The sequence below is a fragment of the Dysidea avara genome, chromosome 11 (assembly GCF_963678975.1).
Source record: "Dysidea avara chromosome 11, odDysAvar1.4, whole genome shotgun sequence".
Taxonomy (NCBI): Eukaryota; Metazoa; Porifera; class Demospongiae; order Dictyoceratida; family Dysideidae; genus Dysidea; species Dysidea avara.
Genome location: NC_089282.1, coordinates 25,980,520 through 26,000,018, shown reverse-complemented (window position 1 = coordinate 26,000,018; position 19,499 = coordinate 25,980,520). Strand labels below are relative to the sequence as shown.

The following is a 19,499-nucleotide window of genomic DNA, read 5'->3' as shown; positions in this document are numbered from 1 at the left end:
ACCAATTTGATGCCATCTACTTAGATATCAGTAAGGCTTTTGATTCGGTTTCCCATTCTTATTTATTGTCCAAACTTCATAACTTTAACATTTCAGGTAGCTTGTGGCTTTGGCTTCAAGCCTACCTTAGTACCAGATTCCAGTTTGTTTCTATTAATAACTGTTATTCTGATCTTTTATCTGTTGAATCTGGGGTACCCCAGGGCAGTATTCTCGGTCCACTTCTCTTTATCATGTTTATGAATGATCTACCTAATTCTATTACTGATAGTGAGGCTTTACTCTTCGCAGATGACACCAAATGTTTCAGGCACATTAAGACACCTCCTGGCAAACAACTGTTACAACGTGACATTGACAACCTTTTTAGCTGGAGTACATCCTCTAATTTACATTTTAACTCTTCTAAAAGCTGCCATTTATCTTTTAACTGGAAGTCTCCTACATCATATACTGTTAGTGGTAACATAATCATTACTAAACAATCACATAAAGATCTCAGAGTTACATTAAGTGATAATCTTGGATGGAAAACTCATCATGACATTATTTTAAGTAAAGCTTATAAGACATTGGGTCTTGTACGAAGAACCTTCAGTTCATCTATACCACCACTGACTAAAGTTAAGTTATACGTATCTCTAATCAGGTCTCAGCTCATGTACTGCTCCCCTATCTGGCATCCATATTTAGTGAAAGACATCAGTAACCTAGAACATCTTCAGAGACGAGCCACAAAGTATATTTTGAACGATTACATTTCCGACTATAAAACTAGACTTCTCAAACTAGAGCTTCTCCCATTAATGTACACTTTTGAACTTTCAGACATCATGTTTTTCATCAAACCTATCAAAAATCCAACCAGTAGTTTCAATATTCACCATTTCATTTCCTTCTCTACCAGTGCCAGATCAGGAGGCTTCAAATTACATCACAATCCCTCCACCACTAACAAGCAACGACACTTTTACTTTGTAAGGATCTGTCGCTTATGGAATGCGCTTCCATTAATTGACATTAATCTGTCTATTGATACTATCAGAAACAGAGTCAAGTCCCACTTCTGGAATCATTTCATCCATAACTTTGACCCCCTCAATCCCCATACACTGCACTACCACTGTCCCTGTAGTCGGTGTGTTATTGATCATTTCTCGATTAACTACACACTATTTATCATGTGTTCTTTTATTATTATTTTATAATTACTACTTTTGGGCTGTAGGCACAAGCCTACAGACCTTTAGTACACCATGTGTATTGTCAATTCTTGTATCTGTGTGTGTACCTAAGCTCATGCTTGTATGTGTGTACTATAAAGCATAAATAAATAAAAAATAAATAAATAAATACTGGTAGCTGTGCATTCAGCCCTTCCTGAAGCTTGATCTCCACACTTCCGGTATTAAACACGGAATTTTTCAACGCGCTAACCCCGTCAGGCGTCTCCAATCCGGTATGTTTATTACATGGGTCCACCCCTGCATGTATTGTATTATTATGACAGTAGACTCTACATAAAAGATAGTAATAGAACTTCACAAGTCAGGAAGTTGAGGTTAGCGTTAGTAGTCTATAGATCTAGATCAATCTCGTTATGTACAGACTTGCTCAACCACAAAATTACGTCATACAGGAAACGGGGTTGTCACGTGATCACCGCACAAAGTTCTGCGTGGCTATCGTTTTGTTCACCCATGTTGAGTCCATAAGCGCCTCAGGTGCTTTTATAAAAATAATCAGATATTAATGTGCGCCTATAAAGATCGACACACAGACACAAGCTTGGACACAAAAGAGAAGATATATTCAACTTTCAGGATGTGAGGTACGTTTCTTTTTTGTACGAAACGTGTACTACACGGTAATTTACCCTGGGGGGCATTATGTAAATATACTCTATACTGTGACAGACCCTTTGTAGTCATGGTTTAACTTGCACAATCTGCCTTGGCTTATACAGGTGTGATCAACTTAGAGGCTTGGCTAAGGGAAGTGTTGTAATGTCTGAGTTTGGCATAATAGAGCAGGCAATGATTCTTAAGGTCATCACTTTAATTTTATGTCACACATTGGTGATTCCAATTGATGTGCTGCAAGATGAGTTTTTGGAGATACAATGTAGGGTTGGAACGAATGTACAGATAAATCCTCCGAAACTCTTGAAAATGTTACCAAAGCTTTGTTACAAATGTCATGTCAACAATTAATGCACACAGCTGATGGTTATTAGGGGTACTGTACACTGTAGTACAAACTCGTACACTTCATTATAGCTCCAGTACAACCATTGTTTAAACATACAGTGGAACCTGTTAATCAGGACACTTGAAAATGAGTACACCTGTATAACCTGGATACATGGTAATGGTCTCAAAATGTCCGTTTGCATGCAATCTGACTTGGAAAATCAGGACACCTTGATAATCTGGACACTTTTGTTCGGTATTAATACACAGGGGTTTCACTGTATAACTAACCAAAAAATATGTAAATGGCAGCTCCCACAAGGAGTGACTATACTTGTGCAACTGGTTTAACTTGTTAGTATCCATGGTAACGAAGCTTTGGTGCGGTAAAGCAGTATCCAAAAGTTATTGTCTTAATCCTAATACAAAGTAGTCAGGATATATTACCTGCAGCATTCTAACATTTGCGCTAGTCTTTTAAGGAGGTAAATAGTTGTTGGAAGTCTTCCAATTTCCCTAAGCAGTCTCTGTGGTGTGTGTGGCCACAGCACTTTTTTTTCTTTGTCGTTGAGTTGGGTAGTATCTGGTACAGTTCAAACCTCATACACACTTGCATTTGTATACTACTCAGCTTATATTATTGTGTAATAGAAAGCAATATGATGAGCAGCAGTCACTGAGAGTAAGAATAATTTGTGACCGGATTTCACATAACAAGGCTTCCACACACACAAAATCAAACTTACGATTTTACCAGAAATGGATTGCTGGTCTAATACACTATCATATTTCACACTGTACTTCCTTCAGCACTGACAAGTCTGGTTTCTGTAGCAGCTTTCTTCCGACCCTGTCAAAGCCACGAGTGTGAGATTGGCACCATTAAATGGCCATGGCTTTGTGATAATGGTGTGTAGTGAGTTGGGACTTCACAGAGAGCTCGCCAATAGTGTTCTCAGTCAATTTGGAGTAATTTGAGGGCCATATATGGAGGGCCATGGAGAGCCCAAACTTGGCCTCTGGATTCCAATCGTCTTCTTACTTTATTTTATACCCGTATATTAAGACCACCATCCACCCCCACCCTCCCACCCTATTACTACCACCTGTGATATTATTACCCGCTCGAAAAAAGCTGCTCAAAACAGGGCAAATTTTGGGTATCAGAAATGTATACACCCACTCAGTGATAGCTAGTGAACAGATGAACAATTGGTGCAAATTTTGTTTGCACAGCTGTAGGCACTGGGAAGTTATTACACAATGATTCCTTAAAATCGCCATATCTCCTAACAAAGCTTTGTGCGTCGAAGCCTTGTTTTGTCAAATTCAGTCACATTTGTTGTTTTTTCTCCCATGAAACAAGCATGAGTTATGTGCATTTGATTACGTTGCGGTATAACATAACTTTATCATTGCTGTTTCTAAGCTTCTTGCTTAATAGCATTGATGTATACAACTGTACCTTGATGAATGCCCCAGTTCATGGTGAATAGAATGACACAAGTCCCAACTCTATAGCCTATTGTACTCAAGACTTGTGATCGATTAAACAAAGTGCCTGTAAATTTCTGTACAAGTCAATTGTTTTGCCCTTCTTGATGTCTATTGCTACAACTCCGAAATTACTTACCAGATAATGCTGAAACTAACAGCCCATTGGTTTTCCAACTAAAAAAGTCAGAAATTCAAGAAAATGCAGACAAGTCAATTTTTTGCTCAGCGGGTCACTTATTGTCTACTATCCTCCAAGATTAAAATATGCTAGGAGCTGATTATAATAATTCCATTCCCTAATGTTTTTGCACTAACTTATGTAAACTATCTGTATGTTGTAATGCTATATATGGTAATGCTATATATGGTACTGTAGCACCATAAACAATTATTACTTTTGAAAGAAGTATTAAAGAAATGCTGGCTAAAAATGTGCTGGGTGTTACCTTAATTAAATACAGTTGGCATGCATTGAATGAACCTCACTAATAGGGCCATGTGGCTAGGGATATATTATGGCCTCAGCAATGGAGCAGTATGTCCCATACACATTAATGTATGCAAGGAAATTTTGATGTCAGAAAAATTTGATGAATCGACAAATTCATATGTTTATAAGCACCTTTAAAAGTACAGGTTTTGTCTACAATTTCTTGATTTTCGTCAATATTTTATTTGTCAAATCTGCTGAAGTGTAAATTCGTCAAATTTTTCTTACATCAAAATTTCCTTGCATACGGTAGCTATGTTCGGAGGTGGCCACTATATCAAAGTAGTCTTATTAAACACATGGCTTCTAAGTGAGGTGTTATGAAGTATAAGCAACTACAGTGGAACCTCTCTAAAAGGACCTCCGTATAAAGGGCACTGAACATTCAGTCTCTTGATAGTTGATAGTGTACAGTTTTAGAATGTCCCTTTACAAGCCTCTACCAATACAGTCATACCCCTGAAAACACAACTCCCAATATAGTTTCCACACAGGGATTATTCACCACCAGATCCCCATAATAAAATGTGCCTATTGGAAGCTAAGCATTGTAGATATCTAGATACATAATATTATTTATTTCATCATTGCAGATGGATTTTGTACTTACAACCATAATACCATCTACTTGGAACCAGGGATGACGTCTTTCGTTTGTAATAATTACATACTAAAGTCTTTGAGCAGGCTGTAGGACCAGGTGTCCTACAGACCTTCAGCACTTGTGCTGTAAAGCATTAATAAATAAACTAGTGTCCATTTGGTTTTACTTCGGGTACTTAGAGATAATGAGTTACTCTCTAGAATTCCTATGGATATAATTACATGAAAATAACAAGGAGAAAACATCCTGACCACCTGGTAGACTCCTGTAAGCGTTCGAGCGTAAATCGGATGGCTGCAGGTTCAAGGCTACCTAGGTCCAGTCATGGATTTTTTCTCCTTTCTCCAACTTTTCAAACACACCTTAAGTAGTTAAAGTCTAAGTAGCTAAAGTCTTTGAGCAGACTGTAGGACCAGGTGTCCTACAGACCTTCAGCACTTGTGCTGTAAAGCATTAATAAATAAAAAATAATAAATACTGAAAACTTCCACAGATGTCCCTGCTCTGAGTCACCAGGTAGGGATGACTGTGCTAGCACAGTAGCCAAAGACTTTGCTTTGTGTGTGTGTGCGATATTTATGTGATATAATAGTGTACAGTAGTTGTGTCCACATTAGGTCTTGTGTAACATGTGACCTGTACTGAACTCAAGACTTTTATTACTTAATCATGTTGTAGTTATTAGGTTTTGTATGACATCATTAATGGTTACCACTTGTATATATAGTATCTATTAGTTAGTTGTCATGTGGTTGTGTTATCAGTTTTATTTGTTACTATTAAAAGTTATTATTGCATGTGATAAGTCAAGGGACTGGTTAACTAAAGTACTAGAGGGTACATTACACGACCAATCCCCTAATTATATTCCAATATGTTTACAGATTTAGTTTACTACATCAAGTTGCTGGGTGTCAATAGCAGACACTACCATATGACACATACACAGACTATAACTACTGGACCTCAACGAGTCAACCTAATTTATGAACAGGTTACTGTGATCAAGTCTATAATTATGCAGAAGTTACAAATGAAGCAGCTCACACTTCATGTTATATAATAATGCTTACAATTCCCATTAAATATTTCTCTAGGTCTACACAGGAAGTGTCTTGATGATAACCACAAGGTCTGTACATAATATACCGCTTACAGGATATGCATGTTATCTACTGATAATCCAGCTTTCTTTGTACTGCAACTGGTCCTTTCGAGTTGTAGCTTTTTTTTTCCCTATAAAGTTTTTGAGCCCAGCTTCATGTACCACACACAGTACATGGTGTCCATTAGCAAGAGCCTTCATACACTTGAAATCATCTTTAACACTTTGCAAGTAACTCAGTTTAGTTTAGTGCTTACTCCATACCCTATGATCTATGCTATAAGTTATGTCCATGTGTAGGTAACATCTTCTGTGTAAGCCGGACCAGAAAGGAATTAAGAACAACAATCGTGTAACCATCAAAATAATAATGTATCTCACAATAATTGTATAAAGAAATGATGTAACTAAAACAACTAAACTTCATCCCTCAGTAAAGTGTACCTAAATACAATTTCATAAATGTACTCTTGGGAGGAGGAGCCATCTGTCTGCTAGCATCATTACTGCTCACGGCTGTGTCACTTCATCCGGTGGTCATGTATAGGCTATGGAGTAGAGTGTATAATAGAGTGGTGGTCACATGGCAGCATGTTTATAATAATGTGTGAATATCACATGTGCCTTGTGGCGCTTATGATCATGAGCTCCTGATACAGTGAAACCTGAACACATGCATAATCAACATTGTTTCCTAATAAGACTTTGTAAGTTGATGAGCTAACCATCCTGACATTTTTTGAGCTTTAATTGATCTAGTGTGTGGTATTCATAAAATTAGGGTGAGAGATTTCACTATGCAAGTTGCCTTTTGTAATGTTTTGGCGATAGTCAGACTTACTGAGTGTTACTAAACTGGGAATGGAGTATAATATTGCCCACTCACTAACTATATTCACACCATTATAATGACCTGTACTATGACCCTGTACTTACCCTATCACTCACATCAACTTCACGATGAATCTGTGTAGTTTACCAGAGTGAAGGTCAGCTAACATCATACTGCGAACAATATATGTACACATACAATAAATAAATGTAACTGTATCATAACTGGCAAAGCCGTTTTTCATTACCAGTGCATGTAAACACATGCTCTTACAAACAGCCATACTGTACAACCAAACACTCGAGACACAAAACAGATAATGTGTTTGAAACTGTCAATAGTAATCGACGGTAAAATCCTAATTTTGATGAAATAAAACAGAATACTATAAACTAATTTGCAGTATGTACGTGAAGACAGTTCCGTACAATGGTGACACCACTGAGGACAATACTCCTTATAGATCCACTAGGGAGAAAGAATTTCACTATTTTTACATCACTATTTTTACAAGTAACAATAATGATCAACATGTCATATAGAAGTACTCATGTCAAAGCACATTAAAATTTCACAAATCAAACTCCACAGCCTTCGTGATGTTATTGTTAGGTAACAAATGTATCACATGGGCTGGCTAACATGGATCTTGTGACCTTAATTTCAATACCAACATTCTAAACAATATCTGAGCACTTGCAGTATTTATTTCAGCATTAAAAGTAATTTTCTTTTGGAACATGAGGTTCATGTTTGACGACCTGAATGAAGAACAAAAAGTGTATCGTTCAAGTTGAGTACGTAACTAATCAAATCATTATTTTCTTGTCTTCAGACTAGTTTGTTAATTTACTGAAATTAATTAAGGCTGGCAAAAGTAATTTCTGCCAGACCCTCAACACATTTACTTTCATACATACTGCACTGTATGTGGACTTAGTTCGTAGTCCCTTGTATGTTGTGCTGTAAAGCCTATAATAATAATAATAATGTTCTCAGCACATTAGAGGGTATACTGTACGTACGTATACATGCACACATGAACACCGCTGTTTACATTGCTGATCACCAAAAATTGAAACGATTAGGACATACGCTCCAAGCAAGAACAGGAAGTACAAGTACAATTTAAAGTACCACATATGCTTGTATGTACAAAAAATACAGCACTTGAGTGTGTCTCGAGGCAAATACAGCGCTCGATTTTGCCTCATCTCTTGACATGTCCCCTTATGTTATATTTCCATACACACATGTAGCACTGCTTTAACTGTAACACCCACTCACGATATCCTCAAAGCATGCAGCATTTATAGCCCATGTGTTTAAACTCTATTGTAACAAAACTGCAACAACAAAAATACAACATTCAGCTAACCTGTCTATCACTAAAGAACTTATAACCAATTCAATAAATTCCAAATGCAACTTTTAGCATAGATTATAATTATGATATACATACTCCATGCTTTTAGTCACATTAATTTGTAAATACATATGCATGCTTGTAATTAGAAACACAAATGGCTGCTGTTCATCACATTGCTTTCTACTACACAATAATATAAGCTGAGTAGTGTACGAATACAAGAGTGCATGAGGTTTGAACTGTACCAGATACTACTCAACTTAATGACAAAGAGAACAAGTTGATGTTGTGCTACTTCTAAAAACCAGGCGCCATGCAGCTAGCTAACTCATCTGGAATAACTATAGACAGTATATACTTCTATGAATTAACCAACTATGTATTACTACTTTACAATATGGTAGTTTGGGTTGTGCAATAATATAATTAGCTATTTCTCGTAATTCATGAAATATTCGTAATTCATTCAATTACGTTGCTATGCACTGCTAAGGAAGCGTTTGTTAAATAAACCGCTTTTACCAACATATTACGTACAAAACTATCTTCTAAACTGTTTTATAGTGTGACTAACGTGTTTTTTCCCACAAATTCTCTCGACAAAGCCTCAAAGCTGCTCTTCATTTTCGTTCGCGTACGTAAGGGATACGCCCCCTTTCAACTCGAAGCGATAGGCTATTCCTGGCAGTGTACGAGGCCTGCACCGTTGTTTTTCAGTTGCTAAATGCCTGAAAACCTCAAGGGGAAGGTAGTCTGAGGAAAGTCACCACACCCGTATTTCAGTCCGCCGAAAAGAAACCACCTCAGAGCAAAGTTCACCTGTGCAGAAGTTTAATACAGACTTCATTTCACTTTTACTTCTTACGTAAAAGCTGCTTTCACCGTTATTAAACGATTTTGCTCACGTGGGTGCGTACGGACAAACATAAGTAGATAGGTACATAGGTAGATAGATAGGTACACACACACACTTTTACGGAAACAATTACAATAAACCAGGCGCACGCCCACAGCCGGCCTTCGGCCGGTTGTGGGCGTGCGCCTGGTTTAAAAAGGCTTCACACACCACAGAGGCTGCTTAGGGCAATTGGAAGACTTCCAACTACCATTTATGGTTTAGCACCCTCCACAAAGACACACGCAAAAGTTAGAATACTGCAGGTAATTTATCCTCTAACTACTTTGTATCTCCAAATACCCATCTTGTGGCATATCAATTGGAATCACCCAGAGTGCGGCGTATGTATATAGCTAGCATGATAACATTAAAGTGTGTACGTGCCATTGATGACCTTAAGAATCATTGCCTGCTCTATTGTGCCAAACTCATAGACATTACAACACTTCTTTTACCCAAACCTCTAAGTTGACCACACCTGTAAGCCAAGGCATATTGTGCAAGGTAAACTATGACTTTAATTCCTGTCACAGCATTCAAATAATGCACCCAGGGTAAAGTACCGTGCAGTACACGTTTCGTACAAAAAAGTAACATACCTCACATCCTGAGAGTTGAGTATATCTTCTCTCTTGTGTCCAAGCTTGTGCCTGTGTGTCTCGTAATATCGATCTTCATAGGCGCACTGTAATCTCTGATTAATTATTTTTATAAAAGCGCCTGAGGCGCTTATGGACTCAACATGGGTGAACAAAACGATAGCCGTTCGGCGTACGGATCGAGTGACCTTTATTGTTTACAATGGAGTGGATATCTCGCTAGTCTGCTAGTATAACAGGTGACTTCAAGCTACCCCCTATATCTTGGCTTCTGCTTCATGGAAGGTATTCAGTATAGTGTACTGGTAGTTTAATAGTTGTGTATGCCAAGTAGTACTTTCATTACATGGACTCTAAGTAGTGAGTGAGCCTTGAGCTAATAATGTATGGCATTGTTATCAGGTGGTTACAAATCAACCAAGCTTACCAACCAATGCCATGCATTCATATGATAAACTGTAACATTACTGGTTATCTGCACATGGGACAATGTTGGGATTTGAACTTTGATTAGTACAAATGCCTGCTTTGTGCTGTTGCTTATACCATATAGGTGAAGCGACATAGCCAACCCGGCTGGTTAGAACATTGGCTTGGTAATTGCAGGTTCCAGGTTCGATGCCCCCTCCTCCAACTGTAAGTTGCAGTTTCCTTGAGCAAGAGACCTACCTAAGTATGACTGTATAACTGAGACTTGGGGAAGCTAATGTCACTTGGTGGTATCGGGGTTATGAGTTCCACGGGCATTTACCGGTTGCTTGCGAAATGTAAAAACAAAATCACGTGCACATTTCACTTGAAGATTTTAAATTTTCTGATGAAAATTTGTGGTCTGCCTATCATATATAATAATCAGTATAATTATACATCACGTTTTGCTGGCAAACTGTTAACTACAATCCTTGCCATATAGTTCAAGATATTTGTATCATGGGTCACGTGTTTGATCATGTATTTGTTCTTACTACATTTTTGCAATCAACCTAAAAGTTGGTAGAAACGTGATCAGTGTCCCAGATGATTGAATTTCACGGCTTGTGTTGTACTCTTCTTGATACTTTCCATGAGCTCTGCACAATGTTCTTCACTTCGTCATTTAATAGCACTGTTGCACAGAATGTTTAGAAATTATAACTGGTATTCATTTGATACCTGGCATTTGTTTAGTAGAAAAATTACTTGTATCCTCCCTATTGTGTTGTGCCTCATACTGATTGTTTTATTTTGCAGAGCATTAAAACAAGATGTCACAGAATTCACCAGTTTGAACAATCCTGATGTAAGTGTGTATTATTTGTTTAATATAGACCATGTCCAGTCTTTGAACATGGTTTTATAAAAAAATTAAAAGTGTTGATCGTACACGATATGGCCATCCTAAAGTATTACAAGAACACTTAGTAATAGTCTTAATTTATCGAACGTTTCCTTCACTATAAGTATTTAATATTTTCCCAGCATATAATGTTGTAGATTTTGCTTTCAAATTAATGGTGACCACATCCTCAGTAGCAGATGGCTAGTTTCCAGCCCCTAGTATGTGTGTGTGTGTGTGTGGGGGGGGGAGGGGCTTAAATTAAACTCCTTACTAAAGTCACCTCTATATACATTGCAATCACTGGCTATTTGTTATGTGTAATCTTATTTAATTTTTGGCAATGTGAAACTACTACTACCTAGGAACATGTGTTTACTGCTTAATTTGGTGCAGTCATAAATGGAACTACCGGTTATATCTTTGGTTGTGAATTGTCACATTTGTACGTTTGGTGTGCTTTAATGTACATTGATATGGCTGTAAATGAGTGATACTTGCATGATTTATCTGTTCACAACCTATAACAAAGTCCAATTCATAATTTGTAGTGAGAGTATATAATAGAAACCAAGAGTATTGAACGGGTGTGTTACCAGTCATAAATGATTGCGTGAAGTAACATGAATATTTCAGTAATTGTTCGTTTATAGTGCCATGATAGGTTGCAGTATTTAGCCCAATTCAGCCAGTGAAAACGTGATAGCATTAAAGGGAAATGGCTAATGTTAAAGTTCTGGCATTGCCAAGTGGATCCCTGAAGGCGTGGCAACACTCTCATTTGTGCAGCCATTGTTTTAGCGAGCTGGGGGCAATAACTGTTGAATACTTGGTTGAATAACACAGAAAACTGGCGAACAAAGGCCTTTTGCCATGTACACATTTCAAATTACCATTTCACATAAATGAACAATTACTGAAATATCAGTGTTATTTTATGCGATCATTAATCACGGGCTAATACACCGTTCGACACTCTTGGTTTCTATTATATACTGTACTCTTGTTTGTAGCTGGCAAATAATATATTAAACATCCATTACTCATTGCAAGGTGTATTTCGAGTTACCTTAGACTGGGACTATGGTGTTTATCATTAGTTTCTAACAACTCAACATGTTGACTGGAGGGTCTGGTTCACAAAATCACCATATTGTGTGATTTTTAGTTTAGAGAAGCAACTGCTTTCACAAGTAGTGAATGTTCTTCTTCATATTACTGTAGGTGCTAGTGGCACAGAGATACTTGTATTGTTGGGGTGACATGTAAAGTCCTCAAGATACCACTGAGGTAAGTCTATTGTCACAAAGTTTTAGTGATGTATGTATATACCATATAGACAATCAAATCATCAATCAAATATCATCACTTGTTCTACCCAATGCAGCCAAGTAAATTTCGAGTGAGAATTTTAGCAGGAAAATGTCAATCTACATATATCATCCTTACTAGCCTGTACTGAATGAACTGAGGCAAAATAAAGCCCAAATATATGCTTTCAGAGTGATCTGAAATGTTTCTGAGAAGTTAGTAAATCTTAAATTTGCGTTGACTACTGTTAGGCATTATTTAGGCCTAAAATAGGCTTATGCCAACCATCACAGCTGCAATATATACATTGTTGAATTACCTCTATTATCTAATGCCTTACTCCACTGTTCTAGAAGTGTCAATTTGTGGGTTTGTGATGGCTTCCTTTGCTGATTTGATTGTTTTCTGTGATCCTTACCAGAAGCTTTGTGCCTTTGGCAGCTTTGTGCCTTTAACACCTCTTTTCACTCCATACAGGTATCTACTGTTCGAAGGAGCTACTGCATGCTGTCTGCACTGAAGGTTATGGGAAGACAATTAGTTTATATATAAAGTGTGTATACATTCTAATTGCTTACTGTTTGTCACTTTAGACAATGAGTTGTGGATATTGTTACTTGTTCACACCTGTTTCATGTTGTAAAGTGGGTCCTCTATGCTGTAATGATTTTTAATGTGCTGAATCTCAATAAGCAAACTTATCACCTCAAAAATTTCCTGTTGCACTCTATGGCAACGTAAAATCATTGGATCAGAGTTTTACCTTCAACCTTTCCTGTAAATATTAAGATTTTATCCATTAATATGCTACATCCAAATCATGAGCAAAGTCAGCATAGCTCGGCAATGTAAGTGCATAACTGTTGGAAGAAAATTGATTTTAAGACTTTGGTCTATCAGGCTATACTGTAGTACGAAGCAACCAGGCAAGATAAAGACTGGTGGATGCTCATCCTGGATTATGGACCGGCAGACCTTGGTCTGTGAGGGGAGAATTGGTAGGTGGAGTAAGCTTGACACAGGATGAGCATGGAAAGACACTATTGAATCTAGTAGATTTTCTGTGAAAACGAAAAGACATGAGAGGTATAGAAAAGGCAAGACTTGTAGCACAATTATTTAAGTGGCAAGATATGTAATTTCATCAAATGTACTATCCGCACATTCACCAGATGTGTAACCTTAACACTTGGGGCATAAAACATCTGACTACATACACAACATAATTCATACACAACTGTAATTATTCTGTCTATGTTACAGTTATGGAACTACACACTAGTCAAAAAATTTACCTAGGCTCAAACAAAAACAGGCCACAGGCCCCAATACTGAATAGCATTGCAGTCAGTTATAGATCCGTGGTTCATATTGTTTCAGTATATAGAGAGACATTGGCAATTACAATACCGACATGAGGGTTAATATTCTTGCTGTGGTAAATATTATACTGATGTACATTGTTCAACATTTGAGTGTGTGTTGCAAACTAAAATCCCACGTCTATATATTATAGATTATTCCACAAATACCTATGTAAAGAACAAGTAAAGAACAACATTGGTGCAGTACATGCCTACAATCAAATTGTCAGTTACACAAATTTACAAATTGATTGCTGTCTTAAGCTTGACCCTACCTGGACATCTGCAGCATCACCAAAGGTTCTTCACTGTAAAATGGGCAGTGCTGAATGAGCACACCTGCATTCACATAGACTTCTCACCTCCTGGAATATAAATGCTAATGATAAATACAAAAAAACAATAGTGATTACTAGTGTACATAATACAAGCAGTACTGAGGAGTCCTCAGAGAAGTTGGGTCCTCAGTGGGGACCAACTTTTCTTGGAAAATATACCTCACAATATGTATTGGTACCTCCAAGTCACATGCCAGCGTCCAGACTTGCATGGCCAGACCACTTACTCTCCATCACAATGCTTCACATGATGCCTAGCATTTACAGTAGTGCCTACTCTGAAAGACTGGTTAGCACAGGCCTGATGAATGCTGATTTTCACACTTCCAGCCACATAGTGACCTTTATAAAAACTAAACATTTTGCCTTCATGCAGAAGAAGCATACAAGCCTAACTGCTTGTATAGCCAGTAGTGATTGCTTCTTGGAAAAATGGTTTGTCTCCAGTTAGGTAATATAATAGTGCATTCATGGGGTAACCAATGAGCAGCCAGTCCAGACTGTTCAAGATGCTTTTGATCATAGACATTATGTGAAGTAATGATGATGTAGAAGTGGTCTGACCATGCGAGATGAAACTTGAACGTGTAAACACAGGGAAGTATATAAAATTCCAAGAATAGTTGGATCCCGCAGGTCCTTGGTCCCAGGGTTCAGCACATAATACACACCTTGGGTGGGGATATAGTGCTGGTTTGTGATTAGTATCATCCATTTCTGCTTATGTTAATGTAACTGAAAGTAGTTACGTATAAAAATAACAATATTAATTTTACACCAAAGTATATCTCCATGTACTGTATGACCACAAATCAATGTACGATTTTCTGTAAAAATTTAATGCATTACATTTTCTAAAGAGCCAGCACAGGCCCCTCATTTATTCTATAGTGTTATTGTTTTCTTCCTTTATTTTAAAGCCTAGTTAGTGCCCACCCCACTTTAATTATCATTATACAGAGGTCGGTAACACTTTATAAGCCCTACTCAAAACTATTTTGTTAATTGCATAGTGTATCTGGAAAATTACCACATAAACACCTCAATAGTCACAATACAACACTAGCTAGCAGGGGTTGTTGTATTCAGATTGCGCTTTGTGTCAGCATTAAGTGATTTACTGTATTTTAAAACACTTATAATTAGTTTTCCAAAATGAAATCTATAAAATGGTGTTTCACTTGTAACATTGTAACACTAACTAGGTATACACTTTAAACAAGTTATCACACTTCACATCGTCCACTCATTTTAGTTTGTCCCAGAAAACAACTATTTGTATTTTTATGGTCCTTAAATTGTTTCCTTCCTCCTCTGATCATACTACTGACAATTTTTGTAAAAAAAGCACTGGATAGACAGTTGCTGGCACTGAAGTTACTTTTGTTAAAATTATCTACAACTACAAACCTATATAGGCAATGCAAATAACCATCACTTAAATCAAGCTCCCTACTAAGGACGCCCAATTCAGTTCCATGTAACTTAGAGTAGATGGGTATTCCTTGTTATGGAGTATGTGCAATTTAGAGCATGGTCCTCTTAATATGCACAACACATACTCCATTATTTTGAGAGAAAGAAATTCTTTATCATTCTATGCTGGGAAGATTTTTAATGTTCATAGTGAAAATAAGTTTAACTGTTAACCATTACAAAGTGTCCAGAATATGCAGGTGTCCTTATTTTCAAGTATCCTGGTTAACAAATTCCACGGTACATGTATACCATATTTTTTGTATAAAAGCCACATGCAAATAAACTCTTGTCTTGATTATAAGCCAGGGAGTTTCCAGCACACTTTGAAAATAAATACCGGGGCCTGCCTGATTCATTTACAGGCTGTGTCAATACTGCTAGGAAGGAAATACAAGACCGGGCTTTTTATACAAAGAAATATGTACTGTACGGTAGTAATGACATTTAGAATAGTTGGATCATTCAACACCTACAACTTTTGTTACATTATTATGTTCATGACTGCATATAGTTTATAGTAAAATCACAAACAAAATAATACACACTTACATCAGGATTGTTCAAACTGGTGAATTCTGTGACATCTTGTTTTAATACTCTGCAAAATAAAACAATCGGTATAAGATTGACAACATGCACAACACAATAGGGAGGATACAAGTAATTTTTCTACTAAACAAACGCCAGGTATCAAATGAATACCAGTCATAATTTCTAAACATTCTGTGCAACAGTGCTATTAAATGAAGAAGTGAAGAGCATTGTATAGAGCTCGTGGAAAGCATCAAGAAGAGTACAACACAAGCAATCATCTGGGACACTGATCACGTTTCTACCAACTTTCAGGTTGATTGCAAAAATGTAGTAAGAACAAATACATGATCAAACAGGTGACCCATGATACGAGTATCTTGAACTATATGGCAAGGATTGTAGTTAACAGTTTGCCAGCAAAACGTGATGTATAATTATACTGATTATTATATATGATAGGCAGAACACAAATTTTCATCAGAAAATTTTAAAAATCTTCAAGTGAAATGTGCACGTGATTTTGTTTTTACATTTCGCAAGCAACCGGTAAATGCCCGTGGAACTCATAACCCCGATACCACCAAGTGACATTAGCTTCCCCAAGTCTCAGTTATACAGTCATACTTAGGTAGGTCTCTTGCTCAAGGAAACTGCAACTTACAGTTGGAGGAGGGGGCATCGAACCTGGAACCTGCAATTACCAAGCCAATGTTCTAACCAGCCGGGTTGGCTATGTCGCTTCACCTATATGGTATAAGCAACAGCACAAAGCAGGCATTTGTACTAATCAAAGTTCAAATCCCAACATTGTCCCATGTGCAGATAACCAGTAATGTTACAGTTTATCATATGAATGCATGGCATTGGTTGGTAAGCTTGGTTGATTTGTAACCACCTGATAACAATGCCATACATTATTAGCTCAAGGCTCACTCACTACTTAGAGTCCATGTAATGAAAGTACTACTTGGCATACACAACTATTAAACTACCAGTACACTATACTGAATACCTTCCATGAAGCAGAAGCCAAGATATAGGGGGTAGCTTGAAGTCACCTGTTATACTAGCAGACTAGCGAGATATCCACTCCACTGTAAACAAATCTTTAAATAAAGGTCACTCGATCCGTACGCAGAACTTTGTGCGGTGATCACGTGACAACCCAGTTTCCTGTATGACGTAATTTTGTGGTTGAGCAAGTCTGTACATAACGAGATTGGATCTCAATAGCTAACGTAATTTTGTGACGTTATCGCTGGTCACGAATGACTTAATAAAATATGACACAACACAAAAGGTGTTTTTTTTTTATAAAGTATACCGGCTGAGTCTGTCACATGACTGATCAGAATCCAAAAATGTGAGCGCATGGTAGTTACTGAGTAGATCCGCTCGGGGGTACGATGACTGGCCCGCTTCTGATCATTCTAGTGTCTACTATATGCCTGTGTGTCGAAGGTGAGCCGAGACACCAGTGTTATCGCGAGTGTTATCATAAAGCGATACTCTCGTCCGCGAGGTCGCGCGCAGCCGGTACAGCTAAAACATTCTTGTAGAACAGATGTAACAGTAGCTAACAAACATATACCAAAAACTATATACTTGATGGCAGTAGCTAACTCAGTATAGAGTATATGCTGAGTCAACAAGGTAGTAAACGCCGAATCAGCAAGGTCATAAATGCTGGGTCAGCAATTTTATTTTTGAATCCGTGTGTGTCACCTAAGTTGTGAGTTTGGTTTTGTTGCTTGAAACTTGTCTATTAGCTAACCATGCAGGACAGTTTGCCTGCTTATAGGGATACTTATCAAGGTTCCAGGTGTCCCAACCTGTGGCTCATTTTCAATCAACCACATTAACAAGTTCCACTGCTATATTTTTCACTCTAGCACTTCTATCAGTAACTATCACATCAGATGCTGGCAGTGTAGTATGTGTCAACACTACCATCACATTAACCTGTAATGCTATTGGTGCTACCAATTTCAAATGGACAACTGGTGATCATTCTGAAGTGACTGACAACAATACTGATGCTATTACAGTGACTGCCACCCCTGAGGCTACAGAATACACATGTACAGCTAGTGATGATAATGGAAATACTGGGAGATCTAGTATTACTGTAGCTAGCAACGGTACGATTATATGTCATAAATATTGCTAATGCGTGTTGATATACTACTGTTATGTAATTTGTATGTCACATTTGCTTCTTGGGTCACACAACACACTTTAATGCGTTAGATTGTAGTGTTAAATAAATACTTGATTATATTATACAATGATTGAGCAGTTGGGAGGGAAGACATTTGCTCCTGGGCTGTTAGGAATCAATACTCTGTATTTGGAAAGGAACACTTCTGAACTACAGCTCTGCTAGGTTGAAAAATAGGTGAAGCGAGTTCCTAAAGATGTCAGTTATGAATGTCTTTCACAATGGGCTATATGTAGGAGTAAGACAACTGAAAAATGGCATATCTAGCTTTGTAGGCTACCAGAATTTCTTGAGGGGGAGTGTCCTGTACTTATATGAATGAAAATGAAAGGCAGCCTTGAGGCTTTCTCTACACAATTTGCATGAGAATATATGATAAATACACTATAAAGCAGTTGAGAAGATTACGCTGCCAAGGCAAGGCAAATATTGTCTAAAATGTCTTACTGTGAAGCTCATTTACAGACATCAAATCCAAACCATCCGGGACAGCTTTCATCTCTTCTGCTAGCTGCTCTAACTGAAGTTAACTATGCGTGGGTTTACCACTCATAATAATGTAAACAAACAAATACAAATTATAGACTTTAGTAGGATTAAATGTCCACTAGTATATATATATATATCTTTAGGAGTAGGCGACCTCCTTGTTTTACTTCTTTGATCACTAATCAATCTTAAAATTCATAATTTTTCCTACTGCTATAGAAGGAATTAAATTTTCATGTCATAGGATTATTTTTATGTTTGGGGTAATTTTGATTATTGGTACTTTCGATTATTGATTACCATACAATACAGCAATATTGTATAGTAGGGATCACAAGGCTTTCAGGGCTGAAGAAGCTTTGGTCCACCATTATTTTGGCTGTGTAGATAAAGGAAATGTAAATTTGAAAATGTGTGAACATGTGGAGTCTTGCAAATCCGGTCACATGTAATTCACCAAAGCTGATGAAATGTGGATTCATCAACTTTTCCTTTTGCCTGTCATACGGTTTTGAATCAAAATACAACCCATTGTGCCTTCATCAGTAATTTCTACAAAAAAAAATTATGTAATGGAATATACCAAACTAATCGATGCCTTCAGACAAGCGTAATTATCTCAATAAAGCCTGTAATGGCTATAGTTACAGGCTGGATTTTTTCACTGTTAGTTCAGCCTATGTAACTGGTACTTTTGTGGCATATTGCAGTATGTAGAGTGCACACATCATACATGGACTTGCCTCATTGCATATTATTAACAGAAGCGCACATTTTGCCATACAATTATTGTCTCATCCGTCTGGTGCAATTCTTCTGTTTGATGTATAGAAGTTAGCTAATAATGAATATGTTACAGAAA

The 19,499-nt window shown here is 37.4% G+C and overlaps 1 protein-coding gene and 5 long non-coding RNA genes across 7 annotated transcripts in view; 3 read left to right on the top strand and 3 right to left on the bottom strand.

Moving 5' to 3' along the window:
• Window positions 1-1,726: 1,726 nt before the first annotated feature.
• On the top strand, window positions 1,727-6,326 carry LOC136238859 (uncharacterized). Its single transcript, XR_010693228.1, has 4 exons — window positions 1,727-1,831; window positions 4,773-5,299; window positions 5,668-5,915; window positions 6,189-6,326. It is a non-coding gene; the product is annotated as an uncharacterized lncRNA (long non-coding RNA).
• LOC136238858 (uncharacterized) lies at window positions 6,242-9,745 on the bottom strand. Its single transcript, XR_010693227.1, has 3 exons — window positions 9,587-9,745; window positions 6,825-6,893; window positions 6,242-6,436 (listed from the first exon to the last, which is right to left on the bottom strand). It is a non-coding gene; the product is annotated as an uncharacterized lncRNA (long non-coding RNA).
• LOC136238857 (uncharacterized) lies at window positions 9,725-12,828 on the top strand. The gene is made up of 4 exons (XR_010693226.1): window positions 9,725-9,871; window positions 10,817-10,865; window positions 12,126-12,191; window positions 12,690-12,828. It is a non-coding gene; the product is annotated as an uncharacterized lncRNA (long non-coding RNA).
• LOC136238861 (uncharacterized) lies at window positions 12,490-12,990 on the bottom strand. Its single transcript, XR_010693230.1, has 4 exons — window positions 12,918-12,990; window positions 12,791-12,870; window positions 12,553-12,728; window positions 12,490-12,505 (listed from the first exon to the last, which is right to left on the bottom strand). It is a non-coding gene; the product is annotated as an uncharacterized lncRNA (long non-coding RNA).
• A 633-nt stretch (window positions 12,991-13,623) lies between these two features.
• Window positions 13,624-17,080, bottom strand: LOC136238860 (uncharacterized). Its single transcript, XR_010693229.1, has 3 exons — window positions 16,940-17,080; window positions 15,943-15,991; window positions 13,624-13,941 (listed from the first exon to the last, which is right to left on the bottom strand). It is a non-coding gene; the product is annotated as an uncharacterized lncRNA (long non-coding RNA).
• Window positions 17,081-17,257: 177 nt separating this feature from the next.
• The window catches only part of LOC136237524 (hemicentin-2-like), a 41,449-nt gene continuing 39,207 nt past the window's right edge, over window positions 17,258-19,499 (top strand). For both annotated transcript variants that reach the window (XM_066027704.1, XM_066027702.1), the window contains exons 1-2: window positions 17,258-17,388; window positions 17,820-18,068. In XM_066027704.1, the coding sequence (XP_065883776.1) occupies window positions 17,334-17,388; window positions 17,820-18,068 (304 nt within the window). In that variant the 5' untranslated portion in view covers window positions 17,258-17,333. The remainder of the gene's footprint in view (window positions 17,389-17,819; window positions 18,069-19,499) is intronic.